The sequence below is a fragment of the Podarcis cretensis genome (genome assembly GCF_951804945.1).
Source record: "Podarcis cretensis genome assembly, chromosome: 5".
Lineage (NCBI taxonomy): Eukaryota > Metazoa > Chordata > Lepidosauria > Squamata > Lacertidae > Podarcis > Podarcis cretensis.
This window is the reverse complement of record NC_137174.1, coordinates 88,926,820-88,953,704: the sequence shown is the minus strand read 5'-3', so window position 1 is coordinate 88,953,704 and position 26,885 is coordinate 88,926,820. Positions and strand designations below refer to the sequence as shown.

The 26,885-nt window shown below is 43.8% G+C and overlaps 1 protein-coding gene across 8 annotated transcripts in view; it reads right to left on the bottom strand.

The window, feature by feature from the left end:
- The window catches only part of NLGN1 (neuroligin 1), a 657,428-nt gene that overhangs the window by 289,989 nt on the left and 340,554 nt on the right, over window positions 1–26,885 (bottom strand). For all 8 annotated transcript variants that reach the window (XM_079977756.1, XM_079977755.1, XM_079977758.1 and 5 more), the window contains one exon: window positions 13,103–13,255. In XM_079977756.1, coding sequence (XP_079833882.1) covers window positions 13,103–13,255 — 153 coding nt within the window. The remainder of the gene's footprint in view (window positions 1–13,102; window positions 13,256–26,885) is intronic.

The following is a 26,885-nucleotide window of genomic DNA, read 5'->3' as shown; positions in this document are numbered from 1 at the left end:
TCATTCAGACCTTATTAACCAGACAGAACTCAAGGTCTCCTGAGCTGCATACAGAAAATGAAGATTCCTTAAAGCTGTTTGTTCATTTCATCAAGCACAAAAAAAGACTGGGAAAAGGTGTCTAGAGGTATTTCCGAAAATCAGAAAATGATAATAACCTTCCTAGAGTCTTGTGTCTCCATTCTTGTTTATTAGCATTAATCCTCTGAAGCACCCAACTGAAATAAAACTAGAATGTAGCATCTGGGCCACCTCCTCCATTGCTGGATGAAGCACCTGAAACTGTATAGCGTAAATTACATTTGGTACAATTTTTCATTTTATATGTTGCTTGGAATAATAGAGATTCCACCCCACCCCCACCCCCCGGATGACAACTACTTTCTAACAAGGTTCGTGTTCTGAATTCAGAATAGGATAAAAATACCAGCCACATTCTACTCCACCCGCTAAGTCATTCATTCATTGAACCAACACAGAAAAAAATCTCCTTTGATGGATTCATATCCAGAGTGAACCACAACACTTTATGAACATCAATGGCTCATGCCATCTGTCTTCATATTGGGCCACATCTGCATCATACATTTAAAGCACTCCTGTATCACTTTAAACAGTCATGTTGTTGTTGTTTAGTCATTTAGTCGTGTCTGACTCTTCGTGACCCCATGGACCAGAGCACGCCAGGCACTCCTGTCTTCCACTGCCTCCCACAGTTTGGTCAAACCCATGCTGGTAGCTTCGAGAACACTCTCCAACCATCTCGTCCTCTGTCATCCCCTTTTCCTTGTGCCCTCTATCTTTCCCAACATCAGGGTCTTTTCCAGGGAGTCTTCCCTTCTCATGAGGTGGCCAAGACATGGCTTCCCCCAAAGAATCCTGTGACCTGAAGTTTGTTAAGGGTGCTGTTGAGTTGTTAGGAAACGTCTTTTGCCCTTACAGAGCTATAACTCACAGAGTGCTTTAACAATCATTCCCTCTTTCCAGGGAATTGTAGCTCTATGAGGGGAAGAGGGGTCTCCCAGCTACTCTCAGCACCCTCAGTTCTCCCAGATTCTTTGGGGAAAGCTATGAATGTTTGAAGTGGTATGATGTAGCTTTAAATATATGCTATGGGTGTGGTTTGGGCTTGCATATGGAAGTGAACCGCTGAAATGTGTACAAGGGCAACTCTGTTCACACTAGTGGGGATAGGATAATCTATTTATTTGGGGAATTTCAGTCTAAACCTTCTGTATGACAGATCTCAGGGTAGGGAAAGTATAAGCATTAAAATGCACAACCTGCATAAAATTGAACAAAAACAATCAAAACTATGAATGAACACAATGATAAGAGCAGCTAAAAAGAATACACTAAGATTTCAAAACTACAGACCACACTTCTTCCAATCAATCAGTAAGTACTATACTATCCCACAAGTGCCTCAGCAAAGATTTTTAAGTTTGTGTAGAGGTTTGTTTACATGTCAACATTGTATACTGTTCCTGAAGAATGAACTTCAGTTCCAAAATGCACTGAGCTACAACAGATGTTCATCGTTGGCCCTCTTGAGAACTGGTTTCCCCTTCTGCATTCTTTTTTCATCCATGGAGATGGCAAGTGTGGTATATCTTCCTCAGGGGGCTACAGAACACATATTTACAGAAGCGCTTGTCTTTTCTCCTTGCAAATTCTGCTTAACACATTGCAATGGGAGAATTCCACTGGAGGCGGCTGGAGGATGGATGGCGGCTAACAGATTGAGGTTGAATCTTGACAAGACAGAAGTACTGTTTGGGGGGGGGCAGGGGCCAGGCAGGTGTGGAGGCCACCCTGGTGGTCCTGTTGCGCAGCCTGGGAGTCATTTTTGACTCACAGCTGTCCATGGAGGCACAGGTCAATTCTGTGTCCAGGGAAGCTGTCTACCAGCTCCATCTGGTACACAGGCTGAGACCCTACCTGCCCGCAGACTGTGTCACCAGAGTGGTGCATGCTCTGGTTATCTCCCGCTTGGACTAGTGCAATGCACTCTATGTGGGGCTATCTTTGAAGATGACCCGGAAAATACAACTAATCCAGAATGTGGCAGCTAGACAGGTGACTGGGAGTGGCTGCCAAGACCACATAACACTGGTCCTGAAAGACCTACATTGGCTCCCAGTACATTTCCAAGCACAATTCAGAGTGTTGGTGCTGACCTTTAAAGCCCTAAACAGCCTCGGCTCCGTATACCTGAAGGAGCATCTCCACCCCCATCGTTCTGCCTGGACACTGAGGTCCAGCACCAAGGGCCTTCTGGCGGTTCCCTCACTGCGAGAAGTGAGGTTACAGGGAACCAGGCAGAGGGCCTTCTCAGTAGTGGTGCCCATCCTGTGGAACACCCTCCCATCAGATGTGAAGGAAATAAACAACTATCTGATTTTTAGAAGACATCTGAAGACAGCCCTGTTTAGGAAAGTTTTTAATGTTTGATATTTTATCATGTTTTTAATATTCTGTTGGGAGCTGCCCAGGGTGGCTGGGAAACCCAGCCAGATGGGCGGGTATAAATAAATTATTATTATTATTATTATTATTATTATTATTATTATTTCAACATGCCTGAAAGTTAAAAGCAGTGACCTGCTTATCAGCTTGTTTCAATGAATACATCTGACTTAGAGTTGCATCCAACTAAGTCACAATCAGAGTAGACCCCTTCACATCACTGGGTATGACTAATTTATGTTTAATGATCTTGGTGGATCTTCTCTGAATATAACTTAGCTGGATAGAACCCTGCCTTCTAGGTAAACCTGACTCAGATCTGTGTGTCAGTCATTTGGAGGGTACGGTAGATGTAGCTGTGTCTGAACACCTGCTGCTTTGCAGGAAGCAAAATAACAATCATCTCACCACAAAACAAAACCTTGAAATAGGTCCAGAATTTGCAATAAGAAAGAGATTTCCATGAATCGCCCTGGTAACCTCAAAGCAATTTACTGATGAGTTGGAGTAAAGGCCTCCCAAACATTATTTTCCTTTGAGTCCCATTATGGTCCTTCGAAGGGAGAAATCCATCCAAGAGTTGTAAAAAGAAAAAAAAGGGGGGGATATAATGCAGGAAAAGAAAACTGAATATAGAACAGTCAAGGGCAATGGATATCAGTCTTCTTGGCAATGCCAAGTTAGTCGGATGACAAAGCTTAACAATGAAGGATGACAAAAATCTCTCCCTCTTTTAATTACTTCCTTTCAAATAGGAAAGAGTTGAAACAACACTGCAAGGAGACAATCATTTAAATGAATATTGGCATAAGAAAGAGTACAGCAGACGCTAACGTCCTAGTGAGATTCCCTAGGTAGGCAGAAACATGTATTTTAATATATTTCTTTTAATATGGATTAGAAGAAAGTGACAATTTCTAAAAAGAAAAGCTGCCTGACTAGAACCTAGGAGTTGTTTCTAACTAAATTATTACAAGAGTAAACCCACTGAAATTAATGGATCTAAGTTAACCGTTTCCATTATCTCCAGTAGTTCTGTTCTAAGCAGGATGAACACTGGAAAGAACCTCACATACATCATAAGGAGAAGGGCCATAGCTTAATCGGTTTTGTACAGGGCATATTTGTTAAGTAAATCTCTGAAGGTCTGAAGAGCAAACCTGTTTGTGTTCAGCTGAATGTATGGGATAAGGACTCTCCTCCCTGGAAGAGAGGGGAGTGGTTGTGGGCGGGAGCCCGAACTCCACCCCTAGCAGGGGGGCGGTAGCCCCTGCCTCCCCCACTCACCTGGCTGGCGTCCATGCCCCCTGGCAGGCACCCAACCAGGTGCCGCCGAGGGGCGTGTTCAGCAGCCTATGTGCTGCGGCGCCAGCCCCTCCTCGGCCTCATTCTTCGCTATGTCATCTTGTTCTATGTAGAGGCTTCTACATGTGACGGGGAGCCCTACATGATCAGGGACCCTGATCGTGTGGAGAGGCCAATGCACTTTCTGCTAGATGGTTTCGCATGCGCGCATGCACGCACACCACACCCCCAGACCTTACGCCCAAGGCATAGACATCTGGCAGTGGCGCCAGTGGTGGATGTTAGGAATTGCAACTTGGACATGGATTTACAGTCCCACTTCTTCTTTACACTTTTCTCAAGCTAGGTAAAGGGTGGGGACCCCTGACCATTAGGTCTAGTCATGACCGACTCTGGGGTTGCGGCGCTCATCTCGCTTTATTGGCCGAGGGAGCCGGCGTACAGCTTCCGGGTCATGTGGCCAGCATGACTAAGCCACTTCTGGTGAACCAGAGCAGCACATGGAAATGCAGTTTACCTTCCCACCAGAGCGGTACCTATTAATCTACTTGCACTCTGACATGCTTTCGAACTGCTAGGTTGACAGGAGCAGGGACCGAGCAACAGGAGCTCACTCCGTCGCGGGGATTCGAACCGCCGACCTTCTGATCGGCAAATCCTAGGCTCTGTGGTTTAGACCACAGCGCCACCCCCATCACTAATTAGGCTAAAGGAGCCTAATTTTGGAAGAGGGCTTGTATAATAGATAGTGATATAAGAATTAGAGACCCCAGGTGTATATTTTTATTATTTTAATAATTTCCAATGCTTCACTTTAATTGTATTTGACCTTTTAGAATGTATTAGACTTGTTTTTGTTTTTGTTTTGTTCTGCATTTGTGAGTCTTCCCCCTCCCCCAAGCTGCATTACACCTTTCCTTATCTGGGAACATCGGGGCCACTCTAAGGTGATGTGGGGTGAAGATATCAGTATGGAGCCATGCATGCTTTACTTCTCATGACTTGTACTCATGACTTGTAACCTTTCCTTACGTAGGTGAAGCTATTTTATGACTCTTTGCTGTGTTTGCTTTGTTTGAGCTACAATGTAAGCCTTCGTTCTGAAGTGCCTTGGGGCAGACCATCTCAACTGGTATGTTGAGTTGAGTGAGCTCTGTCCTGTTGCAATAGCTATAATAAAGGCTGGGTCCCTAAATCTGGATGCTGGACTTGGAAATAGTTTCCTTGGTTCTGTGGTTTATTCAAAAGGTGGGCTGTTCCTCACCTGGGTAATGAACAAGGTGGTGTCAAGGCGAATTCTTACCGCAATAGTTGAGAGCAGTCTGCAGCACAGAATGTCCGTATGTCATCTGACAACAGAAACCCCAGGAGAAGAATATAATGATGAGCAGAAAAGGAGGAAGAGCTTATCTGCTCAAGTATGCTGGATATCCATTTCCCTAGGTTAAACAAGGGGTGTTGCTTCAGCAATGATACTGTGTGTGTGTGTGTGTGTGTGTGTGTGTGTGTGTGTGTGTGTGTTTGTAAGTTGCTTGAGGACCCTTGGCGGGATAAGTGATGAATAATCCTATTAATAATATTTCTAATAAATAAGGGCATGTAAAAGGCATCATGATCACTTCCTCACACTTGAAATTCATCACATCCTCCTGGAAACACTGCAAGGCTTCTGCTTGTTCAAAACCATGAACTGTAGAAGTCTTTTCAGAGGGTGGGATAGATGACAGTATTTTAGGCACAGGTCCCAACTGTCAAGAGTGCGTGCAGGAGCCAGACCCTGTGACCAACAGGACTTTGCAGGGCTGGGGCCTTCCTAAGTTTGTTCTGAAGAGGCAAGGTGAGGCCGGTAGGTAACTCACAGCCCCTAGTGGCAAGAGCCAGGAAGGGATATAAGGCCAGCATTTCCCTTCAGCTCTTTGCCACAACAATATGTTCCCTGCCTTGATGCATTTGGCTCCTTGCTTCCTGACCCTCGGACCCTTGACTTCATGACTCCCGGCTCTCTGACCCTCGGATTCTTGGCTTCCTGACTCCTGGCTTCTGGACTCCCATTCCTGCTCCCACCTCGCCATCTTGACCCTGGTTCCAATGTCCCCAGCCGGGACTTCAACCGCCCATGAACCGGACCATGACAGTAACTCAATGTGTGTGCATGTTCATGCCTGGGCATGGTCACACACACCCTTTATCCATTAGAATCTTTGGATTGCTAACATAGGATCTTCAATTTTTTAATGTCTCTTTTGTCAAAGAGAAAATTAAAAAAGAAAACCCACCCACCTACCTACCTCCTTGCCCTCTCTAATATATATCAGGAATTTGAAAGAGCTTCCTAAAGGGTTTAAAGCAACTGACCTCGGAAAAATCCTCCCCGTTGCAGAGTTGCTGCCCTTTTGCAAGTCATTTCTGTTTTAAACTAAAATAAGCCATAAAATCATCTTCAGCTTGTAATGCAGAGCTTTTCTTCAGAAACCCAGGAGGTCAAGGATATCAGACTTCCCCGTGTACGATCCATCACCAAAACAGACAGCTCACACAGGGTTTGCATTTCAATAGAACGGAGTGGTCGCAGAGGCGAAAGAGGTGCCTTTTCATTTGCCTATCAGAGTGTCCCCTCTCGCAGTATCCAGTGGGAAATGAGTCGGGAGTCAGGAATAAGCTGAGAGATGGATGGAAAGCAGGCCACAAAATGAAGGTGACTGTTTTTCAACAGCATGACAGTATATGTGTAAACACTGGGCATTTATGAGCCAGTGTTTGAGCACAGCTTCTCGAAGCAGCCAGCAGGGCACAGTGGGGTGGGCAGAGCAATGTTGCTTTCTGGCTTCCCACTTCTGGTGACCAAGAGGGGGAGGTCGGAGGTCAGTGCAGTGTGGGTGCAGGGGTGGAGCCAATCTAATGCTGACATTGCTGAGCTATACTTCATTGTTGCCTTGCCCCTCCACCGTCATTTATCACAATGGGAAGCCAGCTAAGCAACAACAGACCCGCCCCCCAGCTCTGCCATGCTGGCTGCAACTGACAGCAGCTAAAAGGCATGCACAACAAACGAACGACGCAGAGGAATATCCGGTGCCTTTAACTAGCTTCCCGTCCCACAAATGGCACCAGTGCAGTCATTTGCAGGGCTCTAGCATTGTCTTCTCCTGCCGCCATGCAGCTGTGATATGGAGAAGAAGGGAACCGCAGACACAGCACAGAAAGACTTTGTTCTACTTGCAAGGAATTAGATCAAGCCATGGTGGCAGAGGTACAAGTGACTGTTATATATGACATGGGGTTACACTGCTGTTTGAACTGCTCGCCAACCTCCCTAACACACCCAGGCCTTGCCAAAATGCCCCAACCCCTAGATATTGTCAAACACCCCAGTCCTCCTCCCCAAGCCCCTTAGATCAGGGGTGGGGTTTTCGGGCTCCCAGAGGCTGGTGGAAGGTCCTGCTCACCTGTCAAAATTCCAACATCCTGCTCACCTTGTCAAAGTTGAAACATGGAGTGCGGGAATGCTTGCAAAGCCTGCCCCATGCTAACCCTTTCAAACTTTTGCAATCCTATCCTGCTGCTACATTCCACCCTAATTTGGTGCTCCTTTGCACACATGTGAACCCGAACATCTCTTTGTGGCCACACAGTCCACATAGTCTTCTCTCCCTTTCTCTTTATACTCAAGAGCATTTCTTTCTCCTTGCTGCTAAGGAGTGTGGTGGAGTCTCCTTCTTTGGAGGTCTTTAAGCAGAGGCTTGACAACCATATGTCAGGAGTGCTCTGATGGTGTTTCCTGCTTGGCAGGGGGTTGGACTCGATGGCCCTTGTGGTCTCTTCCAACTCTATGATTCTAGGATTCTATGATTCTATGATTCTATGAACACCCCACATCACTTTATTTCTCTACCTAAGAGCACCCCCACAGCCTACTCTCACTTTGTGCCTCTACACAACAGAGTATCTTCCTCTGTCCCCAGGGCCAGATTTAGGTTTGATGAGGCCCTAAGCTACTGATGAGGCCCTTTATATGTCCAGCTGTCCTTTGTCAACAACAAATTGTCGCTGTTTTTGTGTTGAATATCTGCTATATGGTAATTTATGGACCTAATAGGTATCTAAAGCCATTTGCGCATAACTAATAGGAGCCTACACATCACAAAACACTGTTGCTGTATGTAGGTTTTATTTCATTTATCTTATATTTTTGAAATGTACATCCAGGTTTTTTCCCCTTTAATTTTTTTTGGGGGGCCCCCAAGAGAGTGGGGCCCTAAACTATAGCTTGTTTAGCTTATATGTAAATCCGGCAGATCAGAAATAAAAACATGGAACATGGGAATAGGATTCCAGTGAGATTTATTCTCATGTGAAGACCATACACAGCAGAAATTAGAGGGTAGGATTCATGTACAGCACAGAACTCTCTCTTTCTCCTCTCCTGCTTCCCTAGATGAACCGCCTGCTACCTGTTTTTCAAAGCTCCCTCATCATGGTGGGTTTGAAGGGGAGAGGCGGAAAGTGCTCCTTGCTGTGAAAAGATCTGCTCCACATGCCTAAAGGGGCTTCCTGATTCATCACTGCTGTGTTTCGTATCACAGAGTTGACAAAGGTATGGTGGTGTTTAGGGATGTCATGAGATCTCAATAGTTCAAATGTGAACTGCTCTGATTGATTGCTCCTGGAAGTGAATCAGGGCCATACTTACCCCAGTCCCATGGCTGCCTTCCTTATCACTGAAGCCACCATTCCGCTGGCTCAGGAAACTTACCTGAGGCAATGGAAATGCAAAAGTGGTGCCAGTTGAGGTGGTAGTTGCAGAAAATATTTTAAGTTGGGCTTTTTCCCCCCTTGAGACCTGTTGAATCTTCAGTGATTATTTAAAATTGGATTGCTAAAATCTGACATAGCAAAAAAAGGGGGGTTGCAGTTCTCCTGGCAGTATCTATTGAGCTCATAATGAGTCAGGGCAGAAATGATAAGTGATGGCTGTTATTTCTTAAATCACCAGACTGTAGAAGTGGTAAGAAAAAAATGAGCTGTGATTTCTTTTCAAGATTGTCATGATAAGAGTTACCCAGCAAGATTAACCCTGAGCCACAGAACAAGAAATCAGAAATATTATAGGCCAGTAAATATGTTTCCTCTCACATCACAGAGACAATTTCAACTTGTTAAATGGAAAACTGATCATAGATCTAGCTAGATATAGATATAGATATAGATATAGATATAGATATAGATATAGATATAGATATAGATATAGATATACACACACACACCTCCTGATTAATCAGGACCCCTATCCCTATTAGCACATATGTAATATTCTCATATAAATATTTTCATCTGTCCATTTTCACTTGTCTTTATAACAACATTTTACTGTTTTATGATCCTGTTTTATGTTTCTATGCTATTTTTCCTGCACATTTGGCGATATTTAAATCACAAGTTATTTAGGAATGCTTATAAACAAACAAATTTGCACTGACTCACTGGATCGATGCATTGCAATGGGCCACACATTTCTGAGCATGCTCATAAGCAATTAGGTGTTAAGAATGAGGCCTACCAGGTCTCCAAACCCTCCAAGTATCCCTATATTACAGGGACTTCCATGATTTAGAGAAGTCATCCCAGTTCTGATTTGATCCTGGGATGTCCCGCTTTTCCTTAGGACGCCCTTCTTTGCATTGGTGAAATGTTGGAGGGCCTGGAGCTATCCAACCCCTGAGCCATCTCAAGGCAATCCTGTATAAGGAAGGTTTTTTAACAAATGTTAAAGGATATTTTCATATACACTGGAAGCTGCCCAGAGAGCTGGGGCAACCCAATAAGATGTGTGGGGTATAAATAGTGAAGTTATCATTATGGAATGGGATGTCCTTATTTTCACTGAAGAAATGTTGGAGAGTATGGGTTTCTGAAATCACCAACCAGCCTGCTTTCCATGTGGTCTCCACATCTCAAGTGTAAATTAAATTCAGAAAATGGAGAGGGGGGCAGTGCTGGCGTTGAGTCCATTATGGCCTGGGCCTGAAATTCAACACAGAGATACGGGTTTTAATCATAATGGTGTTAGGGAGAACTCTTGAATTCATCACTACAAATTCCCCCTTTCCAGTTTTTGGCAGCAACAAATGGATACTTGATCCGCTGAGCCAGAGAAAACATGTGTTGTGTTGGCTCACTGACTTTGTCAATGTCTTGTGGATTATTTATCATGGCGCGCTCTCTCTCTCTCTCTCTCTCTCTCTCTCTGTGTGTGTGTGTGTGTGTGTGTGAATGATTTATATACTGCTTCACCATCAATACATATAGGCAGTTTACAAAATACATATGTTAAGGGGACTGTAGGTTGAGTGGTTAATGTGCATAACTAGCCATTGTGCACATTCACCCATTTTCATGGATACTGCGCACATCATCTTTCTGTGAAAAGAAAATAGTGCACATCTCACAGGCTTGGGAAATCTGCATGTATGGACTGAATTTTGTACATTCTCTGGCCACTGTGCATAATCCCCAACTGATTTTGGATAATGTGCATATTTTTGACATCATTTTTGTACATTCTCAGGTTGCATATATGTGCATTATGCACATTCTCCTGTCACCATACATAGTTAAAAAAAATAATGCTTTTTTCCTTCTATTTCTTGTTCAGAAGTGTGCAGTCTGCTCTCCTCAGGCCCACTGTCTAATCTTACATGGTCCACAACATGAAGAAGAAGAAGAAGAAGAAGAAGAAGAAGAAGAAGAAGAGGAGGAGGAGTTTGGATTTGATATCCCGCCTTTCACTCCCCTTCAGGAGTCTCAAAGCGGCTAACATTCTCCTTTCCCTTCCTCCCCCACAACAAACACTCTGTGAGGTGAGTGAGGCTGAGAGACTTCAAAGAAGTGTGACTAGCCCAAGGTCACCCAGCAGCTGCATGTGGAGGAGCGGAGACGCGAACCCGGTTCACCAGATGACGAGTCCACTGCTCTTAACCACTACACCACACTGGCACCACATGCCCTCCTGCTGGATCAGCCAAGCAGTAAGAAAAAAGGGAAAGGGAGAACTAAGTAAAATTCAACTGTTTTCTGCAGTGCAGCAACCTTTTCACCACTCTCAGATGTTCCCTAGTGAGCTGAGCAGCACAAGAGGATTCTCCTGGCAGTATGTATGTACACACACACACACACGTTGGGGGAGGTGAATAGACTGTATGCTGAGACCCTTCTATTCCCTGGATCCAACAAGTGTTAAAATATAAGCCAGACCAGTTTCCTGATGAGGTGATCCCCTGGGTAATGGGCCACCAAGGGGAACAAAGGAAGTGGATCTGTGTGAGATGGAAATGAGTGCTCCCCATCCCTCAGCTGGCTGGCACTTAGAAAAAGACAATGGCAAGAGCTGAGAGTTAAATGATGTGAGCTACAGTAGAAGCAAAGCAGCAAAAAGGCAGAGAGAGAGAGAGATGTTTGGTTTCTGTTTGAATCCAAGGTTCCGGCTATGGGAGAAACAAGACCCTCTTGGAGTGTTAATGCTGTGAATCCCTCCATTGTAGGCTCTGGTTGTATATATGTGTGTAAATAAACCATATATCATAAAGACACCACAGTCCCCGCTGTGCCTCACTTCCAAAGGGAACACAAAGTGCCAGAAACCCCTGGAATATCACACCACTCACAGATTGGGGTGGCATGCAGCAATGCGCACATGCACACACGCACACACACATTCAGAGGCTTCTTCCCACAACTCAAGTCTGTGATGGATGGATAGACAGACAGACAGACAGACAGATTAGATAGGCATTATGAAAGAAATTACAGGTATTTGATTGCCCACTCCACCTAATAGATTAAGATTGTATCAGGTGGGTGCTCTTTAAATAGAATTGCAGCACAATATACTCACACAAATCAGGAACTGGAAACATATGCTAAGCAGAAAGAGGATCTTGCATACAACAACAAAAGTGAATTGTAAATTATTGCACAACATAGCCCTAGAGATTCCAAGTCAATATTTAATTGCTCTGAGAAAACAATGAAGACACCAGGTAGGCTATGCAAAAGTAATCTGATACAAATCATAGCAGGGTCTGGACATTGAACATTGTGTCACACACAGCTATTAGATTGCACTGTTCCCTGTGCAAGTGGAAAGGAGAGGACTGTCAGGCGAAGCAACAAAAATTATACCATGTTTCAAGGACTGGAGTTAGATTGCATTCAAAGCCAGAGATGAGCAGGAACACCAAAGCAAGTCAATTTCATTTTCTTGACAGTGCATCATTTTTTTTAATCGCCAGGTAAAAGCAGCAGATTGATGCTCCCCACTCTCCGGGAGTTAATAACAGGGAATTAAGTGGAGCAGCCAGAAAGACGGGTTCTGAAGAAATCAACTTATGATACAGCAAAAAGAGTCTTCTCTTAGGGCTAAGTTAATTCACAGGCAAACCACAGTTTCTAAAACACACCACCTCTTGCCCAAACTTTTCTGAGTTTTTATGGGTAGATGCTCCTCTCATGTTTCCATAAAAAGGTGATAACACCGTCAGATGCTAGAATTAAGCATGCATTACGATGTGCTTCTGCAAGAAATATTCAGAAGAAAACAACCTCTCTTTGCCAAAATCTACAACAGCTAAAAACACTCCGAAAGCTCCAGACTAAAGCATAAAAGATCTTAACTCTTCTAACCTTTTGCAAACATCAGCTAACTAAAACACGGCTTTTCATTGAAATGCATTTACCTGTGTGATATAAAACAACACTAGCATAATGCTTCTTTGCCCCCCAAGCACAGAGCTTCAAAATACCTTTTCCTCCACAAGCTTATTTTATCTGGAATTTTTTTTTAACTAATACACTTTCCACTTAAAAGGCGTCAGACTAAATTCAAAATATGAGAAGGTGGAAATTGGCAGTGAATAACATTTCCCAAACAATCTTACTATCCAAAAGTCCAAAGGAACACAATAACCCTGTCAGCGCAATATCCAGACGTTTGTCACATCACAAACAGAAACAATTGTGTCTCAGTCAGTGCTTGCCATTTGCTGTAGATCCCTCTGCATGACTAATTACTGTAATACAGGATGAGTGCAAGCGACAAAGCAGCGTATCATTCTGAACATCTGCACTCTGTTTCTGTCATCAAAGAGGAGTATAATTGCACGTTAGGCTGCACAATAACAAATTTGAAATCCACTGAATGCAATCCTTTCCTCTTTTAAAAATAAGAAGCCTCTCCCTTTTTTTAAGGCAGAAGAACTTGCAAATTGTCTTCTAATCGATAGAAAGAGTATCGCACAAGGCAAGAACTATTTAAAATCTGAATCTTTCTTACCAAGTACCCCAAGCCGGTAGTTGACGGTGATGACTATCACATTGCCATAGCTTGCCAGCACACTGCCATCATATAAATTTCCAGTGCCTTCCATGTAGGACCCTCCGTGAATATACACCATCACAGGTTTGGGCCCCCCACTATCTCGAATGTCTGGAAGAAAAATATTGAGAAGTATGTTATCCCGAGAACATTGTGATGCACATGAAAGTCCTAGTTTGTTTCCTTTCTACCCCAAGCTGTTATTTATTATTTATTTTTTTGAAAAATGTTTCCCAAGCAACATATGTGAATTATGACATCTTGTACAACATCTATCTCTGTAATGCCTAATAAAGGATTGGAGATACAAATTATGACATCGTTTCCTAGAGGAATTTTGAGCACATACACAAAATATGACGGCCACCACTGGATCACATGAAAGTTACAAAGCTTATGACTCACTTCTCTCCCAGTTTGGGAGCAACTGCGATCCTTTTCAAATGAGGTTTAGCATTTCTATGGATTGTGTGGTTTTCCTTTCGTATGGCCATTAGATTAACCATGGCAGTACAATGATAAATCTAAAAGTTGAATGTCTACTTTTGGTTGGACTTTCTTCTGTAATGTTTTATTCTGGCTTGTTTCATTTGATGTTTTAATCTAGGTTGTAAACCGCTTTCAGATTTTTTCCCTTTAAAATTTAAAGCAGTATAAAAATAAAAGCAGCAGCAACAACAAAAACCTGTCTGAGAGGCTGAAGAATTCTTGCGCTCTAAATGTCAAAACCAGGGGGTTGTGTATCAGGATATTTGGGGGTTCTGATGTTTTTAGGGGGCTACTATTAGGATGCATATTCTGAAGTGTAGAAAAACTGCCTCACCCCACAAAAAAAGCAGGCCATTTCTCTCGCAGCTCCAGTAATGCCCCTTCAACTGAGGTGAAGTAGATTGGTAAAGAATCAGACATAATTACAGGAGAGAGGTCTTAGCACATGAATTCTAATGATGGGACATCTATTGTTGGAGGCAGAACAGATCCAGCTCAGAAATATCTTCTGAGAAATGTGGCCCAGTTAATAGTTTGCAGCATAGTACATAGTACAAATTACAATATTTTTCGCCCTATAGGACACACTTTTTCCCTTCCAAAAATGAAGGGGAAATGTGTGTGCGTCCTATGGGGTGAATGCAGGCTTTCGCTGAAGCCTGGAGAGTGAGAGGCGTTGGTGCGCACCGACCCCTCTCGCTCTCCAGGCTTCAGGAAGCTATCCGCAAGCCTTGGGAGCCCAGCGGGAGTGCCCGCCGGGCTCCCAAGGCTTGCGGGCAGCAGCCTGCAGCGCGAGGCATGGGGCGCGCTGCGAAGCACGCCCCATGCTTTGGGCAGATGTCCGCAAGCTTTGCGCGCCCGGCGGGAGTCCCGCAAGGCTTGCAAGGCATGCGGGCGGCAGCCTGTTCTGGGGGCTGGGGTCGGGGGAAGCTTGGGCTTCCCCTGCCCCAGCCCCACGCCAGGGGGGGGAGATAACAAATTTGCCCTTTATTTCCCCCCAAAAAAACCTAGGTGCGTCCTATGCGCCAGTGCAACCTATAGGGCAAAAAATACGGTACATTAGAAGCACAAGGATCCTGACCAGTAGCATATCTCATTCAGTACTGAAAACTGAGCATTTCCTACTTACATTAAGCAAGCAATTACTGGTGGTTTCAGTTAATTAATTAATTAATGGAGTGGTATGCCTATTAACTCATCACTGGTAACACCCCTGATAAAGGTAAAGGTAAAGGGACCCCTGACAGTTAAGTCCAGTTGTGAATGACTCTGGGGTTGCGGCGCTCATCTTACTTTACAGGCCGAGGTAGCAGGCATTTGTCTGCTCCACAGACAGTTTTTCCGGGTGATGTGGCCAGCATGACTAAGCTGCTTCTCGCTCAACGGAACATCGACATTAGTCTGTTAAACATTGAATGCTTCCCTAAACAGGGCTGCCTTCAGATTTCTTTTAAAAGTCTGGTAGTGTTTTTCTCTTTGACATCTGGTGGGAGGGCGTTCCACAGGGCGGGTGCCACTACCAAGAAGGCCCTCTGCCTGGTTCCCTGCAACTTGGCTTCTCGCAGCAAGGGAACTGCCAGAAGGCCCTCGGCACTAGACCTCAGTGTCCAGGCAGAACGATCATATCATTCTGGTTTCGAAGGCTCTGTCAGTGTGCTAGCAAGCCCAATTCAAGGTCTTGCTATTTGCATATTAAGCCCTGGAAAAATTGGGGTCCGAAGAACCTGAGTGACCACCTTCCATGCTACCGCTTGACTTGGCTTTTACAATCAGCAGGTGATACCCTGCTCATGGCCCTGTCCTGGGCAGAAATCAGCATGAAAACAACATGACACAGGGCAGTATAACAGTTACACGCATCTCTGTTTATCCAGACATTTAGTTCTTCATTCTTCTATGCCAGGAGTGTGGTCCCTTATTTAAACATGTGGTTGCTGTGCTATATTTTATGATGATGCATTGATCTTCCATTTTTTTTGTTTAATGATTTATTGTAGGTGGTTGTTTTAACGATGTATTATGTGAAGCTGTCGTTCGGTCCAGAATATAAGAACAGTGGGATAGATAGGTTTTTATTTCTCTAAATTGCTTATTTTTCTAATCTAAAGTTCTGCTCTCATTTCCACATTTGCAAAAATAAAATTAAAGTCCTCGTATGAATTGCTCAGCACTGTAATGCAAAGCTCTCCAAATGTAAACGTTTGTTTGCAGCGTTGCCTAATAGACACCTTTTTTTTGCAAAGCAATTATCCCTAAAATAATGAGTCTGTAAGTTATTTTTGCTAATATATGCATATTTGTGGACATTTTACTCCAGCGCATGCATTTTTGCACATATTACTTGGCTGAAGAACTGCATTGCAAAATTCAGAGATGTGCGGATTTTGAAGGATGGTTGTGTTTTGGTTCTTGTTTTAAATCACTGATAGATTGGTTGGGATACAAAGATAGATAATGCTCCACATTCATGTTTCAAGCTGAATTTCAGAAGGGCACTTTGCTTATGGATTCGTTCTCATTCCTTCCAAGCACAGCTATTGGTGGCTATTTACCCAAAGCAGAGTATTCTGAATTTTTTATTATTATTTTTTGCTTCCTTCTACATATGCAAAAGTGAAGGAAGAAATAATAAAATATTAATATGGGGATCGCTAAATGACTGTTCTCAGCAGAAACTGTACGTGGCTAATTGTATGCTTGGAAATTGTTTAAGAATTCATTTTTAATTAAAGTCACAGAGCACCAACTGTGAATAGTAATGAAATTTTGGTGGCAAAAACATGTACATATATGCACGCATAAACTGGGGTAATTCAAGGGAAATTGGGGGACACACACACACACACACACACACACAGCCATACATTCCAATATAAAGCAAAGTTCAAGGTATAAAGGATTTTTTTGAATAAATTCAGCCTACATAATGCCTTTTTTATGACTTCCTTCTGAATATTATGCTCCGAAAGGTTAAGGACAGCCAGTACTGCAAACTCCTCTCAATTTATCCACATGCCACGGCAGATAAGAATAGAGATGATATAAATTTTCTCCACACTGCACTGTCAAAGATCTCAGCACTGACCTACAGGAAATCCACTTCTTTTGTGAACCATGAGATGGTCCCCCCCCCCCTCAGTAAGTGTGAACATTTACTCTTAGTCTTGCATTTCCCCAGAAATTTGGCAGGAGATGTAGGCAACATTCAGATGTTACTGAGCCCTCAGGCTCATGTGGTGTTATGTCTGAATAGACTTTGCGAATTTAATCCGTGCCTTGCCACTCCCAAAGGACTTTAGGGATGCTCTGGAAAATTCGATTCCATCTTTTTTCCCTGAGATTTTGAAGCTCCAAATTGTTCGGTCTTGTTTCTGAAGTGGAAAGAAAGCACTAAGAACAACCCCTTGTTCTGCCTCCACTGCTGGAGGCAAAGTACCTCTGAATATCAATTGCTGGAAATCACAAATGAGGAGAGGGCTGTTGCACTCAGGTCCTGCTTGTGGGCTACACATAGATCATTGGTTGACCATCATGGGAACAGGATCCTGGGCTAGATTGGCCTTTGTCTGATCCAGGAGGGCTCTTCTATGTTCCAGTGTTGTTGTTGTTGTTGTTGCTACTGCTTGGGGGAGAAGACCCCCTTCACATGACCGGTTTACAAACACACATTGACAAAACACCACACAAATGCAAACTGCAATTGTGCATAAGTTCACATTAAGTTTGGGCTGTTTTGCAGAGATGTATTGAGGCACCTGTATACATTGGTAACCAGCTAAAGGGGAAATGCAAATTACCGTATTTTCACTCTATAAGACGCACCAGACCACAAGACACACCTAGTTTTTGGAGGAGGAAAACAAGAAAAAAAAATTCTGAATCTCAGAAGCCAGAACAGCAAGAGGGATCGCTGTGCAGTGAAAGCAGCAATCCCTCTTGCTGTTCTGGCTTCTGGGATAGCTGCGCAGCCTGCATTCGCTCCATAAGATGCACACACATTTCCCCTTTTTAGGAGGGAAAAAGTGAGTCTTATAGAGCAAAAAATATGGTAATTGGATTAACTGATACTTGTTTCAAAGAACATGGAACTCAGGAGGAAGAGCGGGGTGGATGGAAAACAACTCGTTCCAAAAGAGCTACACTGTTGCCATTGCTGAATCATGGAGCATTTTCCATATAATGCTGATTACAATAATAATAATGAGCTGGGAAAGATGGAATTAGAGTGGGAAAATGGGATGGCAGAGCATTAATTTCCATTACTGAGCTTAATTATTATGGCAATATTTGCAAAGTTATATTTCAATTTCTGTGGGGAGATTTCAGGTTTTTAAGAATGTATTTATTTTTATTAATGGTTATTGAAACATTATTTTATTTCAAATGTATTTGCTGGAACATTTATTATTTGCCAGTATTGTTGTTACTGGGTCTTTTATACCTAGTATATTGTGAGTTGCCTCAAAAGCAATTTCTTTTGAAGAAAGGCAGCATATAAAGTCTAATGCAGCCTTCCCCAACCCGATGTCCTCCAGATGTTTTGGACTACAACTCCCATCAGCCCCAACCAGCATGACCAATGGTCAGGGATGGTGGGAGTTGTAGCCTAACATCTGGTCTGATCCAATCAGGAGGTTGGGGCAGTCTGTCCTAGTCTAATAGTTAAGGCTACACAAGCAACAGAATCCTTAGGTGGTGAGATGGAATGGACCACTTCGCACTGTAGCTAGGTCATTTATATTTTTGAATGCTCCCATATTGGGAAAAGAGAGCATGGGGAGCAGGTAGGTTTTCTCAGAAAAGTGGTGGATAAACATTGCTAGTAGTATTCTAGTCAAGATATATGGCATGCTTGCAGGATATGACCAAAGAAGCAAAACAGGAATAGTATTAGGCTCAAGAGCAAGTAGAAAGAAATGGTTCACAATCAGGTACATCCAGGAAATCAGAGCTTACTGTGAGATGCTGCTAACTTATTAAATTTCTTCCTGTTACCTCTTTCAGAGGCTGCTGGGGGTCTTGGACCATTGATGCAAGGGGAGCTTTCAGACGTAGCAGTGCATGTCCCAATTTAGCAGATCATGAAAATTATAGGCAAAAAATTACCTATGAGCAACTGGAACTTTTAGAATTAGGTATAGGCTCCTGGTTCCTAGCAGAGCTGGGGGCTGGCTCTGCATCTCATGTTCAGATCCAATGCTGAAGAATGCAGCAAGGCTGCTCCAAGTGACAAAGGCTGGAAGCAGATTAAAGCCTTTTAACCCTCTGCCTCCAAGCTACCTCCTCCAGACTTTACCCCCTTGAGAGAATTCAGAGCAGTAAAATAACAACCTCCTGGACTGAAGAAGGGGACTTCTTCTTGGTTCCATAGCCTCCTTCCCTGAATCAATGATGAGAAGTGGGAGATATCTGGATGTTGAGGATCAGGAGAAGGTGACTTAAGAGGTTCATGCTCTGATCCAACAGGCCCTGGCAGCAGAGGCGGATTTAGGAGATCATGACCAGTTTCGTCACAATGGTCATGGAGCAGTGGGAGCACTGCAGAAGATGTGCCAACTATGATTTAGAATGGAGCACAAGAGGTAGGGGGGCACCAAATGATGGTGTTGTACAGGCCACCATTGGTCTTTGATACCCCAAGGTCTGCCACTGCTGGTGATTTCTGAGGTTCTTCTGTGACAACCTTGGGCATAGTGGTCTTCTTATCTTCAGCTGTCAGCTCAGAGCCCGGAACCTGGCTCAGCAACCTATTTTTTTTTTTTTTTTAAGTATAATTTTTTATTAACCGACCAATCACATCAAATCAAACCAAATTACGTAAATTCCAAATTACACAGTCGAATTTTAAATTTTTGTTGGGGGTACCCATATTTCAAGTTCTGAAGGGGATCCAATCAACTTCTTGCTTCTTACTGCTGTTTTAATGTCCACAAATCTAACCTTATGATGTTCACAGTACTATCCAGCCCTTTCTTCTTGTTTTTCCACATCTCTTGTTGTTATTTTCATATATTTTTCCTTTCTCTTTGTGACCTCTGATAGTCTCCATAAGCTGGTTAGACAGTTTGTAATCCTGCATGGATATTATTATTTTTTTATCCAGTAGCCATATCCAGACGTTTTCCATGTAACATCACTTCCATACATCAAAACAGTCTTAGTGTCATTAATCTTCACCAATCTGCCTCCTTTCTCAAAACCTCTGAGGAGATTCACCAGGAATGCAGTCTGAAAACAAGTCCGTTCCTTCTCTCGGCTATAAATCCTTTGGCAAGATGGAGACTCTGAATTAATTGCTGTGCCATTCCAAAAGCTCGTATTGTTTCTCGATCTCCATAAAGCACACTTTTGGTTAAAGTTTATCTCCACACAGACCTTAATCATCCTGCTTGGGTCAGTTCAACCGACGATTCTAATGAGGAGGGGTTCTTGTAAATCACATAGAAGGAAAGTAAAAAAGGTTTCCCCCCCATTCAGTCCCGTTGTCAACATACCCAGCCTTTGGTGTATCTTCATCATAAAATATTCCTGTTTCTCCAACCCGTCGTCTTCTTTCGCAGAGGTCACTTAAATTAGCAGACTTCACTCCCCTTCTTCACTTGAAATATGTGCATTTGCTTCTTTTGTAATTAATTATTCCAAATTGCTGCAGCTAGTGTGCGATCAGAGACAGCGTCCAGGAGAGCCGAGGTCCACACAGGGGCATTCTGCCTAGGGCCCTCACCCCCTTCTTTCAAATTAGGGGGTGATTTATGGGCACAGCAGGCAAGGGCAGTGTTCCCCATTTCCTTGGGGCAACAAGGGAGGCTGCCTACTCCCATAACAGCCTCTTAATACCCCGTGTGGGTCGGAGAGATGGTATTGTCAGCCATCTTCCAATGCACCCCCTAGTGGCCCCCCGGGTCAGCAACTTATTTGGTGCCTCTGCATCTTCAAGCTCTGTGTCTGGATCACTACTGGACTCAGAGGTCATGACACTGCCTGCTGGACAAGTTGTGTGTCCTCTTTTTAGATTACCAACACTACAGTGGTACCTTGGTTCTCAAACACCTTGGTTTTCAAACGCCGAAAATCCAGAAGTAAGTGTTCCAGTTTTTGAACATTTTTTGGAAGCCGAACATCCGATTCGGCTGTTGGATATTGTTTCTGGGGCTCCTGCACTAATCAGAAGCCGCATCATGGTTTTTAACATTTTAGAAGTCAAACAGACTTCCGGAACGGATTAAGTTCGAGAACCAAGGTACCACTGTATTTGGCACTTTTGTTTTTGCTATTTATTTTGCATTTTTGTTTTTGAGCCTTTTTCGGATAATTTGCTTATGTGACTGTGTGGAACCCAGTTCAGCTACTGATTGATTGATTGATTGTGGGACTGTGGGAATCGATAAAAGCCCCCGATCCAAACAATGACTATCATAGTGCAGGTAAGGGGGGGAAATTATCATCTACAATCCTGTCTTCTTTATTTTATAGTACAGCACATTGATTATTGCTTTGCATTTTATGGATCAATGGTCTTGTTAGATAGTAACATTCACGTTAAATTGCTGCTATAGGGGTTGTTTTTAAAAGTCTGGTACAGATTAATCTGTTTTTCATTACTTTCTATGGGAAAGCTTGCCTTGGTTTTGGAACACTTTGGTTTTGGAAAGGACTTCCAGAACAGATTAAATTTGAGAACCAAGGTACCACTGTATATATAATTGAATGGGGGGTTATGCGGGGGAACACTTTTAGACTTTCTTTTCTTTTTTTAAGGAAGCAGCTGAAGAATTTCCTAATTAAACTGAGACAAGCGTTCTTGTATAACTTACCTGCTGCTGGAAATGTGGGCTAGACAATGGAAATGTTGACAGCCCCTTCATTGCTTATAATTATATGGGGAGCTATTTTCACGAAAGCTTTGTCAGGATTTATTCTCCCCATACTTTCAAGTGTTACCAATACAATTATGATAATTCGGTGCAAGCTCTGTCTTTGTCAAGTGGGGGCAAAAACATAGCTAATGGCAAAACTGAAAGCACAAATCATTTGAATTTTTAAACCAGGGGGTTCTTCATGGGCATACAATGGGGCGCTAAAGCCTTTTCTGTTTATGCGAGATCATCTTGCGCAATATAAATATGCACTTGAAGCCTGCAGCGTGGAAAGTGGCAGGCTCACCAGTGCCACCAACTCCTTCTTGGACTTTATTGCCACACCAGCATTTTCAGGTCACCCTGGGCAAAACTTGGTTGATAATTCAAAGTACCAAATCCACTCATCATGCCAGGCATGTATGTTGGGGTGGTCCATCTGAATATGGCCTTGGCATGGAAAACAGTACAGTGGTACCTCAGGTTAAGTACTTAATTCGTTCCGGAGGTCCGTTCTTAACCTGAAACTGTTCTTAACCTGACGCACCACTTTAGCTAATGGGGCCTCCTGCGGCTGCCGTGCCACTGGAGCACGATTTCTGTTCTCATCCTGAAGCAAAGTTCTTAACCTGAAGCACTATTTCTGGGTTAGCGGAGTCTGTAACCTGAAGTGTATGTAACCTGAAGCGTATGTAGCCTGAGGTACCACTGTACATGCAAGGCTCAACTGCATGTGAAAGGGAGAGCAAATGTGGTACAGTTGTGTACAGGATCAAAACTGGGGAGATTTGGGACTAATTCCCTAGTCGGCAGTGATATTTGCCCAGGCTGTAATCCTAAATGTACTAAGGGCTGTCTTAAGCATATCCGGCGCCGTGGTGCAAAGTTCCCCCTGGTGCCCCCCTTTCCCAGAGTTTTTTAGGGAGGACGGCGCTGCCGGTGGGGCTGGAGGAAGCAGGCAGTGGCTGGAGGGCGGCTCCTCCGGTGGGAAAGAGGCAAAGGCTGGACGTGGCGCCTCCTGGCTCAGCTGACCGCTTCGTGCCATGGTGGCTACAGCAGACGGAGGCTCCGGGCACGGCGCTGCTTCGGTACGGCATGGCGGAGGTGGGCGAGGGCGGCGAGCTGATGCCGGGAGGCGCCGCGTCCAGCCTCCGCCTCTTCCCTGGCGCCCTCCAGAACTTGGGGCCCTGGGGCCCCACGCCACTAGCCTCTATGGGTAATACGCCCCTGTAGGGGGAAAACCCATTGAACACAGACAGATTTGCTGCTGAGTAGTACTATTTAGGATTGAACTCTCCATGAACATGGGCAAGAAGCGAGTGCTGGATAAGCAAAGTCTTATCTAGTTCAGCACCACTTCAAGAAAAGGTTAGAAATGGAGGGTGCCAGGATAGGGTTCTCTAAAATTGTCAATGGTGGCAAAGAATGTTGAGCAAACCCCCCTGCCCCATTGATTAGAGTTTCATTACTCTGTGATAGGTAAAGGTAAAGGGACCCTTGACCATTAGGTCCAGTCGTGACCGACTCTGGGGTTGCAGCGCTCGTCTCGCTTTATTGGCCGAGGGAGCCGGCGTACAGCTTCCGGGTCATGTGGCCAGCATGACTAAGCCGCTTCTGGCGAACCAGCGCAGCGCACAGAAATGGCGTTTACCTTCCCACCAGAGCGGTACTATTTATCTACTTGCACTTTGACGTGCTTTCGAACTGCTAGGTTGGCAGGAGCAGGGACCGAGCAACGGGAGCTCACCCCGTCGCGGGGATTCGAACCACTGACCTTCTGATCGGCAAGTCCTAGGCTCTGTGGTTTAACCCACAGCACCACCCGCGTCCCTTACTCTGTGATATATTACTGCTAATGATTCCCATGGAAAAATACAAGCACTGCCCATGGTAAGACAAAGAAATTGATATAGTTACTTTTCCCACTTTGTTGTTGTTGTTACGAAACTAGAGAGCTACAGATCATTAGGCTGTAATGTGCACTAGGTGCCTTTGGGGTCTTCTGAAAGAAAAAAAAATGAAAAATGATCTAATTAGAGCTGGGTCAGTGGTAGAGCCCAAGGTTTCACTGCTGCATGGATTGGGAAAAGTTGGATATGGGTAGTGATAAAATGGTTAAAAAAAAAAGTGGAAGGGAACATTGAAAGGAAAATGGTTCACCTATTATTATTACAGATGTGGTTGAAGTACACTTCATAGCTGGAGAGGTGCTCTGAAATTGGCTGGAAATATGATATCTCTGAGTGATCTACTGATATGGATTTTATTACACCATTGGATTTATGCTCCTTGAATTTGCTAAGCAGATTTATTCAGTTTCCTTCCTGTCACATTTTGTGATTTATTAGCTCATGGTTTCATTTCTCCTTGGGAGTCAGACATTCCATTTTCAATCTCTCAGGGCAGAACCAGATGTTACAAAGGGAAGAGACCCACTAATGAAAACACTACACTGCCTCTCTTTTCCCTCAGTAACATATGGGTGTGACCTCACCATGTGCGCCACGTCCCCCAACTTTGTGAGTAGTAGTGTCACATCTATTGTCTAAATGCTAGCTTCACTTCTCAGTCAAAGTGACATGGCAAACTTGCGACCCTTCAGGTGTCACTAAACTACAACTCCCATCAGCCTCAGCTACCACAGTCAATGGTCAGGGCTGGTGGGGGTCAATACTGAGGGCTACAGGTTCCCCACCCCTGTCTCAAATTGTAGGCAGGGGTGCACATGCACAAGTTCCACCTCCAATGTCCCTGGGCACTCAGGCTTTTACACACACACACACACACACACACACACACACACACCAATAAAATAAACTCATGGACCCCTCTCAGAATCTGATGAAAGCTATGGAGTGGCTGGGGAAATCCAGCCAGATCGGCAGGGTATAAATAATATATTATTATTATTATTATTATTATTATTATTATTATTATTCCTTCCAGTAGTGTTTTGACTATGGCAGACCAACATGGCTACCTATCTGTAACTACTACTACTACTACTACTATTATTATTATTATTATTATTATTATTATTATTAGATCTCCTCCCCAGAAATATGCACATGAACACAACATTTTTGCGCACAATTTTATTGCATGGAGGGGGAAATTTGTGTCTGATTCATAGACCCCAGAAGCCCATCCATGGACCCCAGGTTAAGCACTTATGTTTTAGATCTTCTCACGGCAATTGGAAACCCTGCTAAGATGGTGTGTGTGCCCTATCCACAGTTTAAGGCCTTGTGTGTTCAAGCAAGTGCAGTTTACATTTTCCATTCCTTTCAGTGCAGTGGGGTAGGAGAGATGGGGAACAAATTCACATCCAGCAACCAATGCGCCCCTTTGGTTTCAGATAGCACATGGGTAGTTGTTTTATAGTGTACTACTAGTTTTTTTTAATTGTGTGCCATTCTTCGGCTTCTCTGTCGCTCTCTCTCCTCACAACAGGTTTCTAATTTAATTTAAGAGGCTCCAGGGGCAAAGAAAGAAAGAAAAACCCAACAGAGGGAGCAGGGAAGTTTACCCACCTCAGATCACCATCTTGCTCAAATGGTCCTCTGTTGTGGGGGGCCTTCCCCATATGCAGCTTTTGCTCCTGAAGACTCTTTAATTTCTCCCCTGTTCAGTGTTAACTAAATGGGGAGAGCTTTAACTGGCTGCAGGGACAAAAACTGGGTGGAGAGAAACACACTGAGCTCTCATGAAGGATTCTTCAGGTAAACTGATACATCTTGGTGAAAAGGCTTTCAGAACATCCTCATATATTTTTTGTTCCTGAAGAACTGCCAAGTCATCCATTACATTTTGAGAGAGATGCATTTTGGCAACTGGAAGCCACACATGGTGTCAGAGCTGTCAGTGTGCTCCGCCTTTGGCTGCCAAAGACCCACAATCCCTGGCTTACAGAAGCTTTTTCTTGGCCACGAAATCTCTGTTTCTCTTGCTGCTCCAAAGTCTTTCTCAGGCACGGAAGTCATGCCTCCTTCTCTAGCTCAGACTGAAATCCAAGTCCTGGAATTATTTTGGAGCTTTGATGCAAGGTTCACAATCCTTTGAACTTAGATTCCAGACGGAGCCCTTGAAAACTTCACTAGGATACCTAGTTTTAATGGGAAGGGTGGTTTTCTATGACAAGCTGAGAAGATGCAACATAACTCATTTCATAGAAGCTTCTGAACTGTGCTCTGATTCTTACCATTCTGTCACTGCCTGCCGAAGCTGGATTTGAGCTGATAGGCTTGAATGTTCAGCTCTTTCAACGAATGAAAGGTACTGATTAACTCAACAGATTTTTAGCTATTAGAGCCTGCCCTAGCAATTATGTGGCAAATTAGGAAAGCTCCAAAAGGTCTGCTGTGTAAATAGCTGGGGTTTGAAACTATTTCTCAAAATTATCTGTGAGTAACACAGGCTTTTCCAGTTGCTAATTGAATAAAAACTGTGCTTATAAACCTCTAAGTGTTGCATTGCATGGTATGCTTTTATTAATTTCTCGTTATGGCAGGGGGCCACTATATTTATGTAAGAACTGCCATCTATACTTAGAATGTTAAAAGGGTTGCAAAGACACCCAAACAACATGTATCAGAATATGTGTGTTGGGGAGTAGAGGGTAGATGTTCATGAATGAAAAGCAGTGGACAATTTGATGAAGCAATCCAAAAGCGATGTCTTTTCCACATGCAAATGTGCCTGTTTTACACCTCATACTAGAGCAGGCCACATATAACCAATATTGATGTATAGTGGCCAGAAATTTGATAGACCTACAGTGGTACCTCAAGCTGCAAACGCCTCAGGTTACAAACAGTTCAGGTTACAAACTCTGCTAACCTGGAGGAATTACCTCAAGTTGAGAACTTTGCCCCGGGATGAGAACGGAAATTGTGCCGACGGCACAGCAGCAGCAAGAGGCCCCATTGGCGAAAGCACGCCTCTAGTTAAGAACAGTTTCAGGTTAAGATCGGACCTCCGGAATGAATTAAGTTCGTAACTAGAGGTACCACTGTATTGCATTTGTGAAGGACAACAAAAACAGAATAGCTTTGAAGTACATGACAGACTCAGTACATGGTGCTGGCTTCGTGAACCATGGTGAGATAATATTTGTGCAAGGCTGCACACTACAGCACTGCACAAGAAAATCCACCCCCCCCCAAAAAAAAACCCAAATCCTTATTCCGCTTCAGCAACCTTTTGTGCAAAGGAAAGGAAGAAAGCCGCCCGGCAGCCCATCTATAAAGCACTGTACAAACTGTGTTTTCATGCTCCTTGGGCCTTTTTTGGATGCAATCCAACAATGTACAATGTGTTTGTTTGAGGGCAGCTTGCAAAGTGAAGGAATGTGAGGCTAGATATTATTTGGAATGGGTGGGCAGTTATAGGGATTA